General features: G+C 54.5%; 1 protein-coding gene across 2 annotated transcripts; it reads left to right on the top strand.

The window, feature by feature from the left end:
* The first annotated feature begins 1147 nt into the window (after positions 1-1147).
* LOC135888685 (C-signal-like) lies at positions 1148-8820 on the top strand. Of its 2 annotated transcripts, none has more exons than XM_065416439.1 (6): positions 1148-1387; positions 2698-2749; positions 3455-3642; positions 6579-6737; positions 7436-7555; positions 8603-8820. In XM_065416439.1, exons 1-6 carry the CDS (start codon positions 1241-1243, stop codon positions 8714-8716), a joined length of 780 nt encoding a protein of 259 aa, XP_065272511.1. In that variant the 5' UTR covers positions 1148-1240; the 3' UTR covers positions 8717-8820. The 2 variants fall into 2 exon arrangements, with proteins under 2 accessions (XP_065272511.1, XP_065272510.1); XM_065416438.1 differs by having other exon boundaries at positions 1149-1387; positions 3455-3633.
* The last annotated feature ends 5437 nt before the right edge of the window (positions 8821-14257 follow it).

Raw genomic sequence — 14257 nt, forward strand, 5'->3', positions numbered from 1 at the left:
ACGCATTGATTTTAGTTCACAGACTCAAGCCTGAGGCCAGTTTATTGCAATACATACCAACGCGTTGGGGTAGCAGTCTGAAAACTACCACACCTAGCACAGCATGCAAGCTGCCTTTATTCCGTCAAACCACAAGCATAGTACAAATAATATATCATTTATGTGAAAATAAGAGTAGGGGTCTGTCCCTTTTTCCCGGTAGCTCCGTCATTATTTATGAGAATTGGGTGCCTATTGGGTGGGGGGGGGGTGTTTCTTGGTGGTTTCTGACATGGGTAGTACTTGGCACCAGTTGGAGTGTTGTTCTCGTCAGGGTACATACTGTTTTTTCCAGGGTTCTATGGTTAAGGGCATGGGGGTTTGTTACAGGACGCCCAAAGATGATATATGATTAGCTGGTTGGCAGATAGCTGGAACTATGGGGGAAGTTGACCTTTACTAGAAGCAATTTCTTCATATAGGCGGTTATTATGTTTTCATAAACAAGCGGTTATCATGTTCTTACAGACAGGCAGTTTATCATGTATTTCATAAACAAGCAGTTATTCTGTTGCTAAGGCCTATTGCATTGCTTCCTTCCCCTCCCTCCTCTGGTCAAAGCCCATGACCGTATTTGGCAGGGAATTGTACAGCTTAATTTTGTTCAGGCCCTGGCCTGTACTGTTTTATGTAAAGGCCGTCTGTATAGTCAGCTTCTGTCAGAGGGCCTGAATTTGGCCCTTCGGTGTTACTTTGGCTGTCATAAAGAAGGCCACCTAGTTCTTTTTCCCCACAGGCTTCTGGGCTGGGAACTAGACACTGGCACTGGCAGGTCTCTGGTAACCTGTGTTATTTGTCATGGTTTGAACGATACCCTGGGGCCTCCTTTTCCCAGTGAAGCTTGGCTCCCACAGGCGTCAACCCCGCAGCTCCCATTGGTCATGGTTCCCGGCCAATGGGAGCTGCGGAGTTGGCACTTGGGCGGGGGCAGTTCATGGAGTCTCCCTGGCTGCCCAGGTGCCTAGGGGTCACAGGAACCTGGTAACCCTGATATTCTATGATTCCATGATGGGTAACAAATACACAAATAAGGTCTGGCTCATTCCATCTTTACCTCATCTCACCATTAGATGGCAACATAGAGCTCATTCCCTAGAGCTACCTTTATATAACCCCAGATGAAGGGGAAGTGCGGCTAGAACTAGCCCAGCTCTCACTCAGCAGAGGCACTGTCAGCTGGGGCAGAGGCAGGCGAGGGACCATGGCTGGCTTTAATGTCCGCAGCGTTCTGGTGACTGGGGCCAATCGGGGAATCGGCCTGGAGCTCGTCAAGCAGTTTCTGGAGAAATCAAACCCACCCGAGTGGGTCTTTGCGACCTGCCGGGACCCGGAGGGACAGCGAGCGCAGGTGAGAAACGGGCGAGGTGAGATGGAGTTAGCTGTACATGGTGGTGGGGAGGGAGGGGAATCTGAAGACGCCTTCGGCTCCGAGAGCAATGTGCCGGAGGAGGAGGGGATTGCAGACACAGCTCCAGCCTGAGGGTTGTAGCTACACCCGAGCTAGCTTTAACAGAGGTAGTTTGAGTACCAGAGCAGTGAGGATGCGGCAGCACAGGCTGGCTCTTGAGTAATTCCCCAGGGGTTCCGGGCCAGCAAGTACAGCGTATACCTGTTGTGATTGCGGTGTAAACATACCCAGTACTGCCGGCCTCAAGAGAGACAAAATCATGCGTCCGACCCCCAAAATCAGTTTTTTAGTCTGTCTTGTGACTTTGTAACTCCCCTCTATTCCTCTGTCAATGTGTGCGTGGATCATTTCGGGTGGAAAAGTCAATCTTTAATGCGCACAAAATGCACGGCACTCCCTGGCTGCTCCGATGGCAACTCCACTCCCCTTCTTCACACAGGGGAACTGCCATCCATTTCCTATGGCTGTGCTGACCCAGCAGCAGCACTTCTCTGCTCAGGCCTCCACGGCACCACTTCCCTGACTCCCCCCTCCCTTGTCTGCCCCTGCCCCAGACCCTCTGTCTGCTCTAGGGCCATGCTTACATAGAGGCAGGGCTGCTCTGTGTTCTGAGCCCCCAGGCTCTTGCACTGAGCTCTGCCCACATGCCCACCCTGGAAAACTGCAGAATCAGAGTTCCTTCTTGTGTCATTGCCAAAATCCTCACTCACAACCAGTTCACGAGAGCTGGCAACACTGCCACACTGCCTTCCCCTGGATCCTGAGCGAGGACTCCCCTTCCCCACAACTGCCCCATGGTAGGGGAGCTGCCCCCCAACCCCATCCCTGTCTCTGCACCACTCAGCCTCACTCCTGCCCCCCATTCCCATATAATTCCTAAACCTGCTTCCTGCCCCCCAGGGCCCTGCTCCTCTCCAGTGTCCTCATTCACAATGTCCCGGCTGCTCCTCGCAGTCCCTGTGCCCTGACCAGCCCCCGGCGTCACAGACTCCCAGAGAGCATGAAGGGAGAGGACAGGGAGCACAGGTGCGTTACTGACAGGGAAATGGTTTGTGTCCCTGACTCGATCGCACTGAGTTAGATGATGGTGTTTTAGATGCTCAGGAGACAGACAGACGCCTCCTACAGAGGCAGAAAGCCAGAGCTGGATGCTGCACGTGGGGGCTTTGCAGAGTCAAAGACGCTGCCCAGCCTGGCCATCCCCAGGGGTGGCGGCTCTGTCAATAATCATCGACTTTATTGTTTTCCAGCAATTGAAGAACTTGGTGTCCAGGCATCCAAACGTGGTGATCGTTGCGCTAGGTGGGTGCCCTGCCCTGGGCCCAAAGTTGAGGTTCCCTTGCTCAGGGTCACGTTGTTCCCCATTCCCTGTCCCCCTCCATATCCCCGTTCCCTGCCCTCCAGATCTCAATGGGGAGAACAGGACCAGAGTCAATAATCACTCGGAGCCCATTGACTCCTTACCCAGCCCCAGAGAAGGAGGGTGTGAGTGGGGAGCCCTGCAGGGGTCAGATAGCCCTGGGTGGGCTGGAAAAGCCCCAGGGCCACCATGTGCCAGGCCCCTCGTGTGACAGTCACACCTGGGCAGCTCTGTCATGCATTCCCACCTCTGGGACAGAGCCTCACGCATCCAGCTGATCAGTTCTCTCACCTAGAATGAATTCAAAATTAGTTTTAGATCATTCCAGTTCTTTGTCCAATTTAGATCAACTACACACATCTGAAGTATTCACTAATTACAATACATTTAGGTTTTTTTAAATCTCCTACTAAGATTGTCCAAATAACTCATAATTATTTTTTATTATCATTATCCTCTCCTATTGTTGCCCCAGTACAACTCCACTTCTCTGGACCCAGCAGCAACTTTCCCCCCCAACTTCCATCCCTCTCCTACCTCTCACTCCCACTGGAAGAAGCCCCCTGGTGCCTGGGAGAGGGGTGTGCTATGGGGTGACATGAGGGAGGAGGAATCACTCACCTGAACCCCCTGCTCTGTCTCTATAGAAGCTACAGACCCAGCCAGCATCAGGGCAGCAGCAGCCAGAGTTGAGGAGCATCTGAAAGGCTCGGGGCTGAATCTGTTGATAAACAACGCTGGGGTGATAAAGCTGAACACACTAGAGTCTGAGACACTGGAGGACATGTCCCTGGTGTACGCAACCAACGTGACAGGGCCCCTGCTGGTGAGCCAGGTACGGGCCCCGACAGAGGGCAGGTCGCTGGCTGCACTGGGGTTTGAGACAATTCCCTTCCCTTTGGCTCTGGTTACGGGATCAATGAGCCAATCCGGGCAGGGCCCTCAGGTGGGGGAAGTTCCCATCCCACCTGAGAAATGGACCTGTAGGCCCAGATCCACAAGTGGCCTAGGTGTTGTGACGCTCCCGAGAGAGCCAGGGGAAGAGCGATGCGATGCACAGACCCAGGTACGTTATAAGAACGGCCACACTGGGGCCCCTAGGAGCCTGTCTCACTTAGGGGTGCAGGGAACTTTTCCAGCAGAAATTCAGGCTCCCACGGGACGAGGTGGTGAAAGTTTCCAGTGTATCCTTTCTACGTGACAAATAGTCACCAATGGAATCATTAGCAAGCGTGATGGAAAGGGGGATTTCGTCGGCAGGGGTCCCTCCTGTGCCAATTGAATGTATTGCTGGTTAGCTTCAGTCTCATGTTCCCCGGTGTCTCTGACCCTTCTTCCTCTTCCTCTCCCTTCCCAGCAGCAGCCCAGCCTTCCTTAGGTGCCATTCACAGGACAGGCTAACTTTGCTGTGAAGTGAGTGCAGTGTGTGCTGAGCTGCAGCTCTGCGAGGGCACCAGCTGCTTTCCCTATCGCTCCCCAGCAGTGGTGGCTACCTGGGCCCGGGGATGGCCCGGCCGAGCCGAGAACCTGAGTCTCAGCTGCAGGGGCAGCTCTCGGGACTCAATCTGAATCTCTGCTCCCGGACCCTTGGGAGCTCGTCCTCGGTTCCTTGGCCGAGAGGCAGGGGAAGAAAGGGATCTGTGTCAGGAGCACAGGGCAGTGTGAGGCAGGGACGCCCGGGCTGTCAGGCTGACGGGGCTGTTAGAGCCATTGCAGCAGGCAGGGTTTGTGTACCCAGAATGGCAGCTGGTCTAGCCGGCCTTGGCTGGAACGGGGTGAGAGGAGACTCGGCAATGGCGCTCCCCCGGCACTGACTCTCCTCGGCTGTCATAAGGGGTGTAGAGGTATAAGAGCGGGGGCCTGTGTCACATTTGGGTCCATGGGGCAGAATGGCCAAGACTGGCTGCTCTGAGGTCTCTGTGCTCCATTCCCTTCCCTTCCAAATCAATCCATTTAACACAAGTTCAGCATCTCACTTATGGCCTTTTCCCCAGCCCAGGGTCTGCTGCAGGGACCTGGCTACCCCTACAGGATTCCTGTCCACAGCTCATGTGCCTGGGCCTCCAGCCGACCCTCTCTGCTCTCTTCTCCTTCCCAGCCTGCTCCCAGCAGCACTGCACTCCCAGCCCTAGCCTGAGTCACACATGAACCAGGCGCTCTCACGCTAACTAAGCATTGCTGGATCCAGTGAGGACCAAAGAATCATAGAATATCAGGGTTGGAAGAGATCTCAGGTGCTCATCTAGTCCCACCCCCTGCTCAAAGCAGGACCAATCCCCAACTAAATCATCCCAGCCAGGGCTTTGTCAAGCTGGGTCTTAAAAACATCTAAGGATGGAGATTCCACCACCTCCCTAGGTAACCCATTCCAGTGCTTCAGCACCCTCCCAGTCATATACTGTAGTTTTTCCCAATATCCAACCTAAACCTCCCCCACTGCAACTTGAGACCATTACTCCTTGTTCTGTCATCTGCTACCACTGAGAACAGCCGAGTTCCACCCTCTTTGGAACCCCCTTCAGGTAGTTGAAGGCTGCTATCAAATCCACCCTCACTCTTCTCTTCTGCAGACTAAATAACCCCAGTTCACTCAGCCTCTCCTCGTAAGTCATGTGCCCCAGCCATCCCATCATCCAGATCATTGATGAAGATATTGAACAAAACCGGCCCCTCGGGCACTTCACTTGATACCAGCTGCCAACTAGACATCGAGCCATTGATCACTACCTGTTGAGCCCAATGCTCTAGCCAGCTTTCTATCCACGTTATAGTCCATTCATCCAATGCATACAGCCCCTCTGGCTTCTGGGCTGGGAACTAGACACTGGCACTGGCAGGTCTCCATTAACCTGTGTTATTTGTCATGGTTTGAATGATACCTTGGGGACTCCTTTTCCCAGTGAAGCTTGGCGCCCACAGGCGTCAACCCCGCAGCTCCCATTGGTCATGGTCATGGTTCCCGGCCAATGGGAGCTGCAGAGTTGGCACTTGGGCGGGGACAGTTCATGGAGTCTCCCTGGCTGCCCAGGTGCCTAGGGGTCGCAGGAACCCGGTAGCCACTTCTGGCAGCTGTGCGGAAGCATGGCAAGTAGGGAGCCCTCTGGGCCCCCACTGTGCTGCCGACTGGACTTTTAATGGCCCGGTCGCCAGTGCCGACCGGAACCGCCAGGGTCCCTTTTCAACTGGAAGTTCCAGTCACCCGGTCTTCATCCCAGTTTCAGCTGGGCACAGCCCTATCTCCCTGAGGGACGGTCTTTCTGCTTCCCAGCACCTCCTCGCATCCCAACAGGTCTTGTTCTCCTCCCCTCCCCTCCAGCAGCCCCATTCCCAGCACTCGCAGACGGGGATACATACCTTGAACTCCTGGGTACCGGCGATGGGGCGACAGACCGTGGGGTCACTGCAGGACCACATGGCGCAGCTGGGCCCAGCCACAGGAGGAGTGTGAGGAGCTGAGGGGCAAGGACAGAGGCCTATGGCAGTTCTCGCCTCTCCCTGCTACAGGCAGGTGGAGGGTCCATGGCTCCCCTGTCCACTCTTACCCGGCCAGGCTCTAGCTTCCAGCCTGGTCAGGGGGCAGGACTCGAGGGAGAAGAGGAAGAGCAGGGGATTGGGCCCGTGCCAAAAAGAGGATGAGCCAGACCCATCCACTTTCAAAAGTGGGAGGGCCACGGCCCCTTGGCCCTCTCTGTTCCAGTGCCACTGACTCACAACCCGGGTTCCTTTCTCCTAAGCTGACCCTGGGGGTGCTCTTTTCTCCCCATTGCCCAGGCGTTCCTGCCCTTGCTGAAGAAGGCTGCCCAGGGAAGCAACCAGAAAGGGCTGAGCTGTAGCAAGGCGGCCATTGTCAACATGTCCAGTGAGGCTGGCTCCATCCAGAATGTCTTTATCTGGCATGTGGGTCAAGCTATCTCCTATCGCTGCAGCAAGGTACAGGACGTGCTCAGTGTCACTCAGTGCTTTCCCCATGTTCTCCGCCCTCCTGCCCAGCCGTTCTAGCTTCCACCGCCATGTCAGGTGGGACCAGCTGTTGTTCAGCTGCCTGGAATTCAGATTAGCTCCCGCAGTTCCCCTTCAGTGAGGAACCTTCCACCATGTGTGTATCCCACCAGGGAAATCCTCGTACGGGGAGGCGCATGGGGCTCCCCAACACTAGACTAGCCAGTCTCAGCACAGACAGGGGAGGGCCACTATACAGCTCTTAATTATAGCCCTTCCTAGGGGCGAATATACCCAGTTGAGAGACCGTCACTAGGTTTAAATCGAGGGGACCAGATCCTCTGCTGCCCCTGGTGAAACCCTGGGGGGAAAACAAAGGAGAATCGATGCCACATTTACACTTCCCTCTGCCCCCCAGATCATGCATAACCTAGAGCAGCTTCAGCACTGCTCTAACTTGTACTCAGCTGTCACAGCCCCCCTGAAGCCACACAGTAGCTGTGGCTCATTGAAGTACAGCTACATCCCCTTCCCCATGGCCATGCCCCTAAGAGCACCTTGTTGTCCCCATCGAGCATCAGAGACTGCAGCTCACACCAGGGTCCTCACCCTCTTGTCTGTCTCTCCCTTCCCTGCCCTCAGGATCTGGGGTCATTTCCTGTAGGGCTCATTCCCCTTCCCGCCCACAGGCTGCTCTGAACATGCTCACCAAGTGCCAATCCTTGGGGTATGGAGGAGACGGGATCCTGAGCATCGCTGTCCATCCTGGCTGGGTGCAGACTGACATGGGGAGCTCACTCTCCCCCGAGGTAGGTGCCTCTCTGGGAGAGGCCAGTTGTAGCCTCATGTCATGGGCAGATGTTCATCGTAGGGGGAATGGTTACGCCGTAACCTGTCGCCCCCTCCACTTCCGACCGGTATGGAGGAAAACTGTCGCAATGAGCCTGTCATCGGCTCCCACCTCCTGGGGATTCAGCGCTGTGTCCTGGGCATTGATCCCCCTGCTGCCACTTCCTTGGTTCCTCCGGCTCCTGGCATCGCAAAGCAAACGTCAGCAGAGCTGCTGCCATGGGGAGCTGGGGGAGGTGGGAGCTGGTCATCATGGGCACCAGCATCAGGGGACAGTGACCTGGGTTGGCCCCTCATGGTTTCGGCTGGCCCCAGGGAGATCCTGGCCTCACCCATGGGCACCTAGCGGCCTGCGCCAGCACCAGGCCAGTTCTGATAGTTTCAGACAAATTTTAAGCCCAACTAGACCCGAACCAATCCAAGAATGTCAAGTTGTTTTGAAACCAGATCCAATCTGAACCTGACACTGCCCCTGAACCTGTGTCTATGCCACTGCTGCCACCTTGTCCTTGGGGCTCGGCCTGGTGGGGGCTTCCCCTTCACACACCCCATGCCAGCCACCCGTCTCCAGCTGCCTCACGCCCGTGGGGTCAGCATGGCAGTGGCTGTATGCCCTGCTCATGCCAGCCACCACCGCCTCGCTGTGCAATGTGTGCTGCCAGGGGAGAGGGGCTGCCAGTAATCAGCACACTCGCTCGACAGCATGCACAGCGCGGTGAGGTGGTGGTGGCCAGCAGGAGCACAGAAATGCAGCCACCACCTCACCAATCCCATGGCAGGAGAAGGTAACGAGAGACCACCAGACCCCAGCCAGAGTGTGTCAGGTTGTTTTCAGACCCCAACTGACCCAAATCCGACACCCTTCAGGTTCCAGTTTCGTTGCAAGGCTCTAGATCCCTTCCCCTGGGCCACCCCGGAGCCGATCCTGGTCTTTCCCCTGGACCCCTGGTGTCCTTGGCCGCCCCCAGGGCAAGTTCCTCCCCCTCACTCTCCTTTGCCCCGTGCAGGCCCCGCTGACGGTGGATGCAAGTGTCCGAGGAATCCTGAACGTGCTCCCGGCCCTCTCTGAGAAGGACAATGGGGCCTTTGTGAGCTGGGAAGGGAAAGTTCTTCCCTGGTGAGACGCCCCCAGGCCACGCAACAGGAGCCCTGGGCCAGGCCATTCCAGTGACCGTGCCGTCAGTTGTGCCTGTGTCCTCAATAAACCCACTGTTCTAACGCAGCAGCCCTGCCTGAGCCCTGCTTTGCCTGGCCTGGCCTGACAGCCACAGGCTACGCCTCAGGTGGAGCTGCCGTGTGGGGGGAGCTCCATGTGATGGTTTTCACTGGGGAGACCCTCACTGATTCCTCCCACCACAGCGAAAGCCCAGAGCTGGCCTGCGTGGGAGGAGCTGGGTGCAGGCTGGATGGAGAAGGGTGAGCGGGTCGCTGGTTGGGAGGGCGGGCTGGGGGTGGCTTTTGTGGCCACCAGGGGTGGGAAAAACACCAGGTTGTTCAGGTCCCCAGGGTACATCCTGCGGGAGGGTTTCTCTCAGGCCAACTGCAGCTGGGTTTCAAGAGTGTCTGGAGGGGACCCAGGAGTTGTTATGGGGTCTCCTTGTCCCACGTCCTGAACCTCTGACTAAGTCACAACCCCCCATCTGGGGAGAGCGTCTGCATGGGGATCCTGCTCCAGCTCCCCACCCAGCATCAGGGGACAGTGATCTGGGTTGGCCCCTCATGGTTTCAGCTGGACCCAGGGAGATCCTGGCCTCACCCATGGGCACCTAGCGGTCTGGACCAGCACCTGGCCAGATCTGATAGTTTCGGCCAAATTTTAAGCCCAACTAGACCCGCACCAGTCCAAGAATGTTAAGTTGTTTTGAAACCAGATCCGATCTGAACCTGACACTGCCCCTGAACCTGTGTCTATGCCACTGCTGCCACCTTGTCCTTGGCGCTCAGCCTGGTGGGGGCTTCCCCTTCACACGCCCCATGCCAGCCACCCATCTCCAGCTGTCTCACTCATAGACTCAGACTTACAGACTTTAAGGTCAGAAGGGACCATTATGATCATCTAGTCTGACCCCTGCACAACGCAGGCCACAGAATCTCACCCACCCACTCCTGTAACAAACCCCTAACCTATGTCCTCCAGCAAGTGACCCGTGCCCCACGCTGCCGAGGAAGGCGAAAAACCTCCAGGGCCTCGGCCAATCTCCCCTGGAGGAAAATTCCTTCCCGATCCCAAATATGGTGATCAGCTAAACCCTGAGCACGTGGGCAAGACTCACCAGCCAGACACCCAGGACTCACCAGCCAGCACCCTGGAACAGACACCACACTGAGCAGTCACTGCCGCAGGGAAGAGATCCCAGGGAGACCCCACAGGACGTTACACACACCCCTTCCCCCACTCTAGTGCAGTGTATTGAGTTAGCCAGGCTGAGATATACAGGCCGATGCTCTGTAACCTGATCTGAGATGGCCCTACCCCCAAACAGCACAGAGGGCACTGGGAAGGGGGCGGCCAGTAGCCTCTGGTTATATCATCTCTTTCTCTTCATGGGGCGAGGGACCCCTTGGGGATGGGCAAGTCCTCCCTGCCTGCGCCCAGTGGTTGGGGGAGGGCAGTGCCCTGGGAGGTGGGGATTGGAGGGTGTCACACTTTCCCTGGGCGTGGGAAGGAGAGCCTGGAGGATCTGCACACACACACACTGTGTGGCCCCAGAGGGGTCGGTTTGCTCATGGAGCTTGAGTGGGCTTTAAGCACAGGGTGAGACCAGCCAGGAGAGGGAGAGGCACAGGGGTGCTGTAACAAGGGGGGCCAAGGTGGGGGGAGGGATAGCTCAGTGGTTTGAGCATTGGCCTGATAAACCTAGGGTTGTGAGTTCAATCCTTGAGGGAGCCACTTAGGGATCTGGGGCAAAAACAGTACTTGGTCTTGCTAGTGAAGGCAGGGGGCTGGACTCAATGACGGTCCCTTCTAGTTCTATGAGATAGGTATATCTCCATTTATTATTTGCCATGGCCCTCCCATTTTTGGAAGTCCACTTTGTGCTGTGGGCCCTGCCCTCTGTCCCTCTTCTTCCCACCGAGGCCTTGACTCCTGGCCAGGCCAGAAGCTGGAGCCCGAGCAGCTGTGGGGAGCTGCAGACCCTCTAGCTGCCTGGGGTAGAGGGTCCATGGCTACCCACAGCTTCCCGGGCAGCTCTTATCATGGTCCAGTTGCGGCTCTTCGGCCCCGAGCCCCCATCCCCATGCCAGGCTGGAACCAGAGCTGGGTCCAGGTATGAGTGACGCAGGCATCTGACGGGAGCCGCGGACCCATCACCTGCCCTGAGCCTCCCCACCCCAGGCAGGTGGAGGGACCTGATCTCCTCAGCGTGGCTCCAGCTTGGTCAGGGGGCGGGGCCTTGGGAGGAAGAGGAGGAGTAGGGGTGGGGCCCTGAGGGGGGCAGGGCCTTGTGACCTCCACTTTTAGGAAGAATCCATCTCCCCAGGATAGGCACCAACACAAAAGAGAGGGGCTTCCCCACAGGCCTACAGGGGGGACTCAGCCCTTCTGGGAGACGAGGGGACCTGCTCTGCACTCGGCGGGAAAGAGCCAAACCAGAGGCGGGAGGGGAGAGGCAATTCTTGATTTAGTCCTAAGTGGAGCACAGGATCTGGTCCGAGGCTAGGTCTACACTACGGGGGGGGGGTGTCGACCTAAGATATGCAACTTCAGCTACGTGAATAGCGTAGCTGAAGTTGCGTATTTTAGGTTGACTTACCTGGCTGTGAGGACGGTGGCGAGTCGACCGCTGCCGCACCGCCGTCGACTCCGCTTCCGCCGCGGTGGATTTCCGGAGTCAACGGCAGAGCCATCGGGGATCGATTTTATCGCGTCTTCACTTCACCATAATATAATTTAATTTAACATCCTTTGGGGTGGAGGGGGGCACAGGTACAAGCATGAAAGGGAAAAGCCTGCAAGCTGCATGGAAACTTTTTAAAAACGCCATAATAAACGGTCAGATTAAAAAACATAGTAAGAGAACCAAATATGTGCCACCATGGTACACAGCAAGGTAAAAGAAGTGGTTAGAGGTAAAAAGGCATCCGTTCAAAATTTAAGGAGAAATCCTACTGAGGGAAATAGAAAGGAGCATAAACTCTGGCAAGTGAAGTGTAAAAGTAGACATAGCAGGCCAGAAAGAATTTGAAGTGCAACTAGCAAAAGACTCAGAAACTAACAGCAATTTTTAAAAAAAGTACATCAAAAGCAGGAAGTTGCCAAGCAATCAGTGGGACCCCTGGAAGATGAAGATGCTAAAGGAGCACTCAGAGAAGCTAAATGAATTCTTTGCATCGGTTGTCACTGCAGAGGATGTGAGGGAGATTCCCACATCTGGTCTTATCTTTTTAAGAGACAAATCTGAGGAACTGCCCCAGATCGAGGTTTTGGAAGAATTTGATAAATTATGCAGTAATAAGACATCAGGAACAGGTGATATTCACCCAAGAGTTCGAAGGAACTCAAATATGAAATTGCAGAACTAGTAACTGTGGTATGTAACTGATCATTTAAACCAGCTTCTATACCAGGTGACTGGGGAATAGCTAATTTGACAACAATTTTTAAAAAAGGCTCCAGAGGGAATCCTGGCAAATACAGGCTGATTAGCCGAACTTCAGTACCATGGAAATCGGTTGAAACGATAGTAAAGAACAGAATGATCAGACACAGAGATGAACACGATTTGCTGGGGAATAGTCAACATGGCTTTAGTAAAGGGAAATCATGCCTCACCAATTTTTTAGAATTTTTTGAGAGGATCAACAAGCATGTGGACCAGGGTGATCCAGTGGATGGAGTGTACTTGGAGCGTCCATGACAGGTAGGACCCACAACTATGCGTCTCCTCACCCTGTGTGGTTTCTAACTGTGCGACCCTAACGCTGCGATCCGGTGGAGGGTGTCAGTGCTGCAGATCCTTGCCTGGAACAACTCCAGTGCCAATGTGCCACAAGCTGCTGAAAGCCACCCCCAGGTGCCCCTTGGAGAGAGGAGAATGAGATCAGCCACTCTGAGCGTCAGCCTGCCCACATTCTGACAGATTAACAAGAACGTGAAAACCCTGCCCAGGCTGCAGGTTGCCCCGTGAACACAGCCAACTCCCACAGCTTCCTGGCCACCTCCTCACGTCCCCAGTGCACCTCCTTTTCTGTACTTCAAAACCCCATCCCCTCTGCTCACCCTGCTCCTGAGAACGTAACCAGCGAGCACCTCCAACCCCACTCAGCTCCTGCTTTCTCCCTGCAGGGCAATGTCAGCAGAGCTCTGGTGACTGGGGCCAGACATTTCAAAGCACAACCATTGGCCTCATTCCACTGTAACAAAACGTAGAGGAGGGAGAGGAGTACTGAGGAATCTCAGAGCAACCATATGGCCTAGGGGAGAGACCACTCAACTGGGGCTATTCCTGGCTCTCTCTCCCACTGACCTGCTGGGTGATCTTGGACAGATCACTTCACCCCTCCTTGCCTCAGCTTCCCCATCTGTAAAACAGGGAGAATGATATCGAGTTTGTTGAGATTGACCAATGGAAAGTGCAAGGTAAAAGCTAGGTCTTTTGTAATAGCCTAGCCACAGTAGAGTATCAATTGTAACCCCACATGAGACCTACACCTGTGTAGCTGACCACTAACTCATACAACAAAACATTTCTTTCAGTGAAAAAGACAAAACTAAGACATTTGCTGACAAAAATGGTCATTAATGCAGCGTTAAATTTGCCCGGAAGTATCGCTTGTCCTTCCAGAACATCTAGTTCAGAAAAACTGAAACCTCTGCAAAACGAAGGTTGAACAGCCACATAACCTTAACTCTGCCCTCTTTGAGTGATGAGCTGGTAGGCCCATAGTGCACACACTCGACATCCACTTTTGCAGATAGTGCATGTCCCTTGGGGAATAGGGCACAGGACAAGTGGAACACTGAATCAAATGCCACCTTGTTATGAAGGTAGAACTCGTTCAGCACAACTCACCAACAACCAGGAGCTACCTAGCCCTGTTCTGCACTCAAACACTGAGCCTACTCCCCAGAAACAACCCCACACTTGTTAAAAACTTTACAACCCCTTTTATAGCCCTTCACCTTTAGTCACGGGTGTGACGTGTTGGGTCACAGAAACCTCCTTGGGACTGCCACCTGATGTGCTGGGACTAAGAACATAAGAACATAAGAAAGGCCGTACCGGGTCAGACCAAAGGTCCATCTAGCCCAGTATCCTGTCTACCGACAGTGTCCAATGCCAGGTGCCCCAGAGGGAGTGAACCTAACAGGCAATGATCAAGTGATCTCTCTCCTGCCATCCATCTCCACCCTCTGACAGAAAGAGACTAGGGACACCATTCCTTACCCATCCTGGCTAATAGCCATTAATGGACTTCACCACCATGAATTTATCCAGTTCTCTTTTAAACTCTGTTATAGTCCTAGCCTTCACAACCTCCTCAGGTAAGGAGTTTCACAAGTTGACTGTGCGCTGCGTGAAGAAGAACTTCCTTTTATTTGTTTTAAACCTGCTGCCTATTAATTTCATTGGATGACCCCTAGTTCTTGTATTATGGGAATAAGTAAATAACTTTTCCTTATCCACTTTCTCCACATCACTCATGATTTTATATACCTC

Source organism: Emys orbicularis, chromosome 14, assembly GCF_028017835.1.
Source record: "Emys orbicularis isolate rEmyOrb1 chromosome 14, rEmyOrb1.hap1, whole genome shotgun sequence".
NCBI lineage: Eukaryota > Metazoa > Chordata > Testudines > Emydidae > Emys > Emys orbicularis.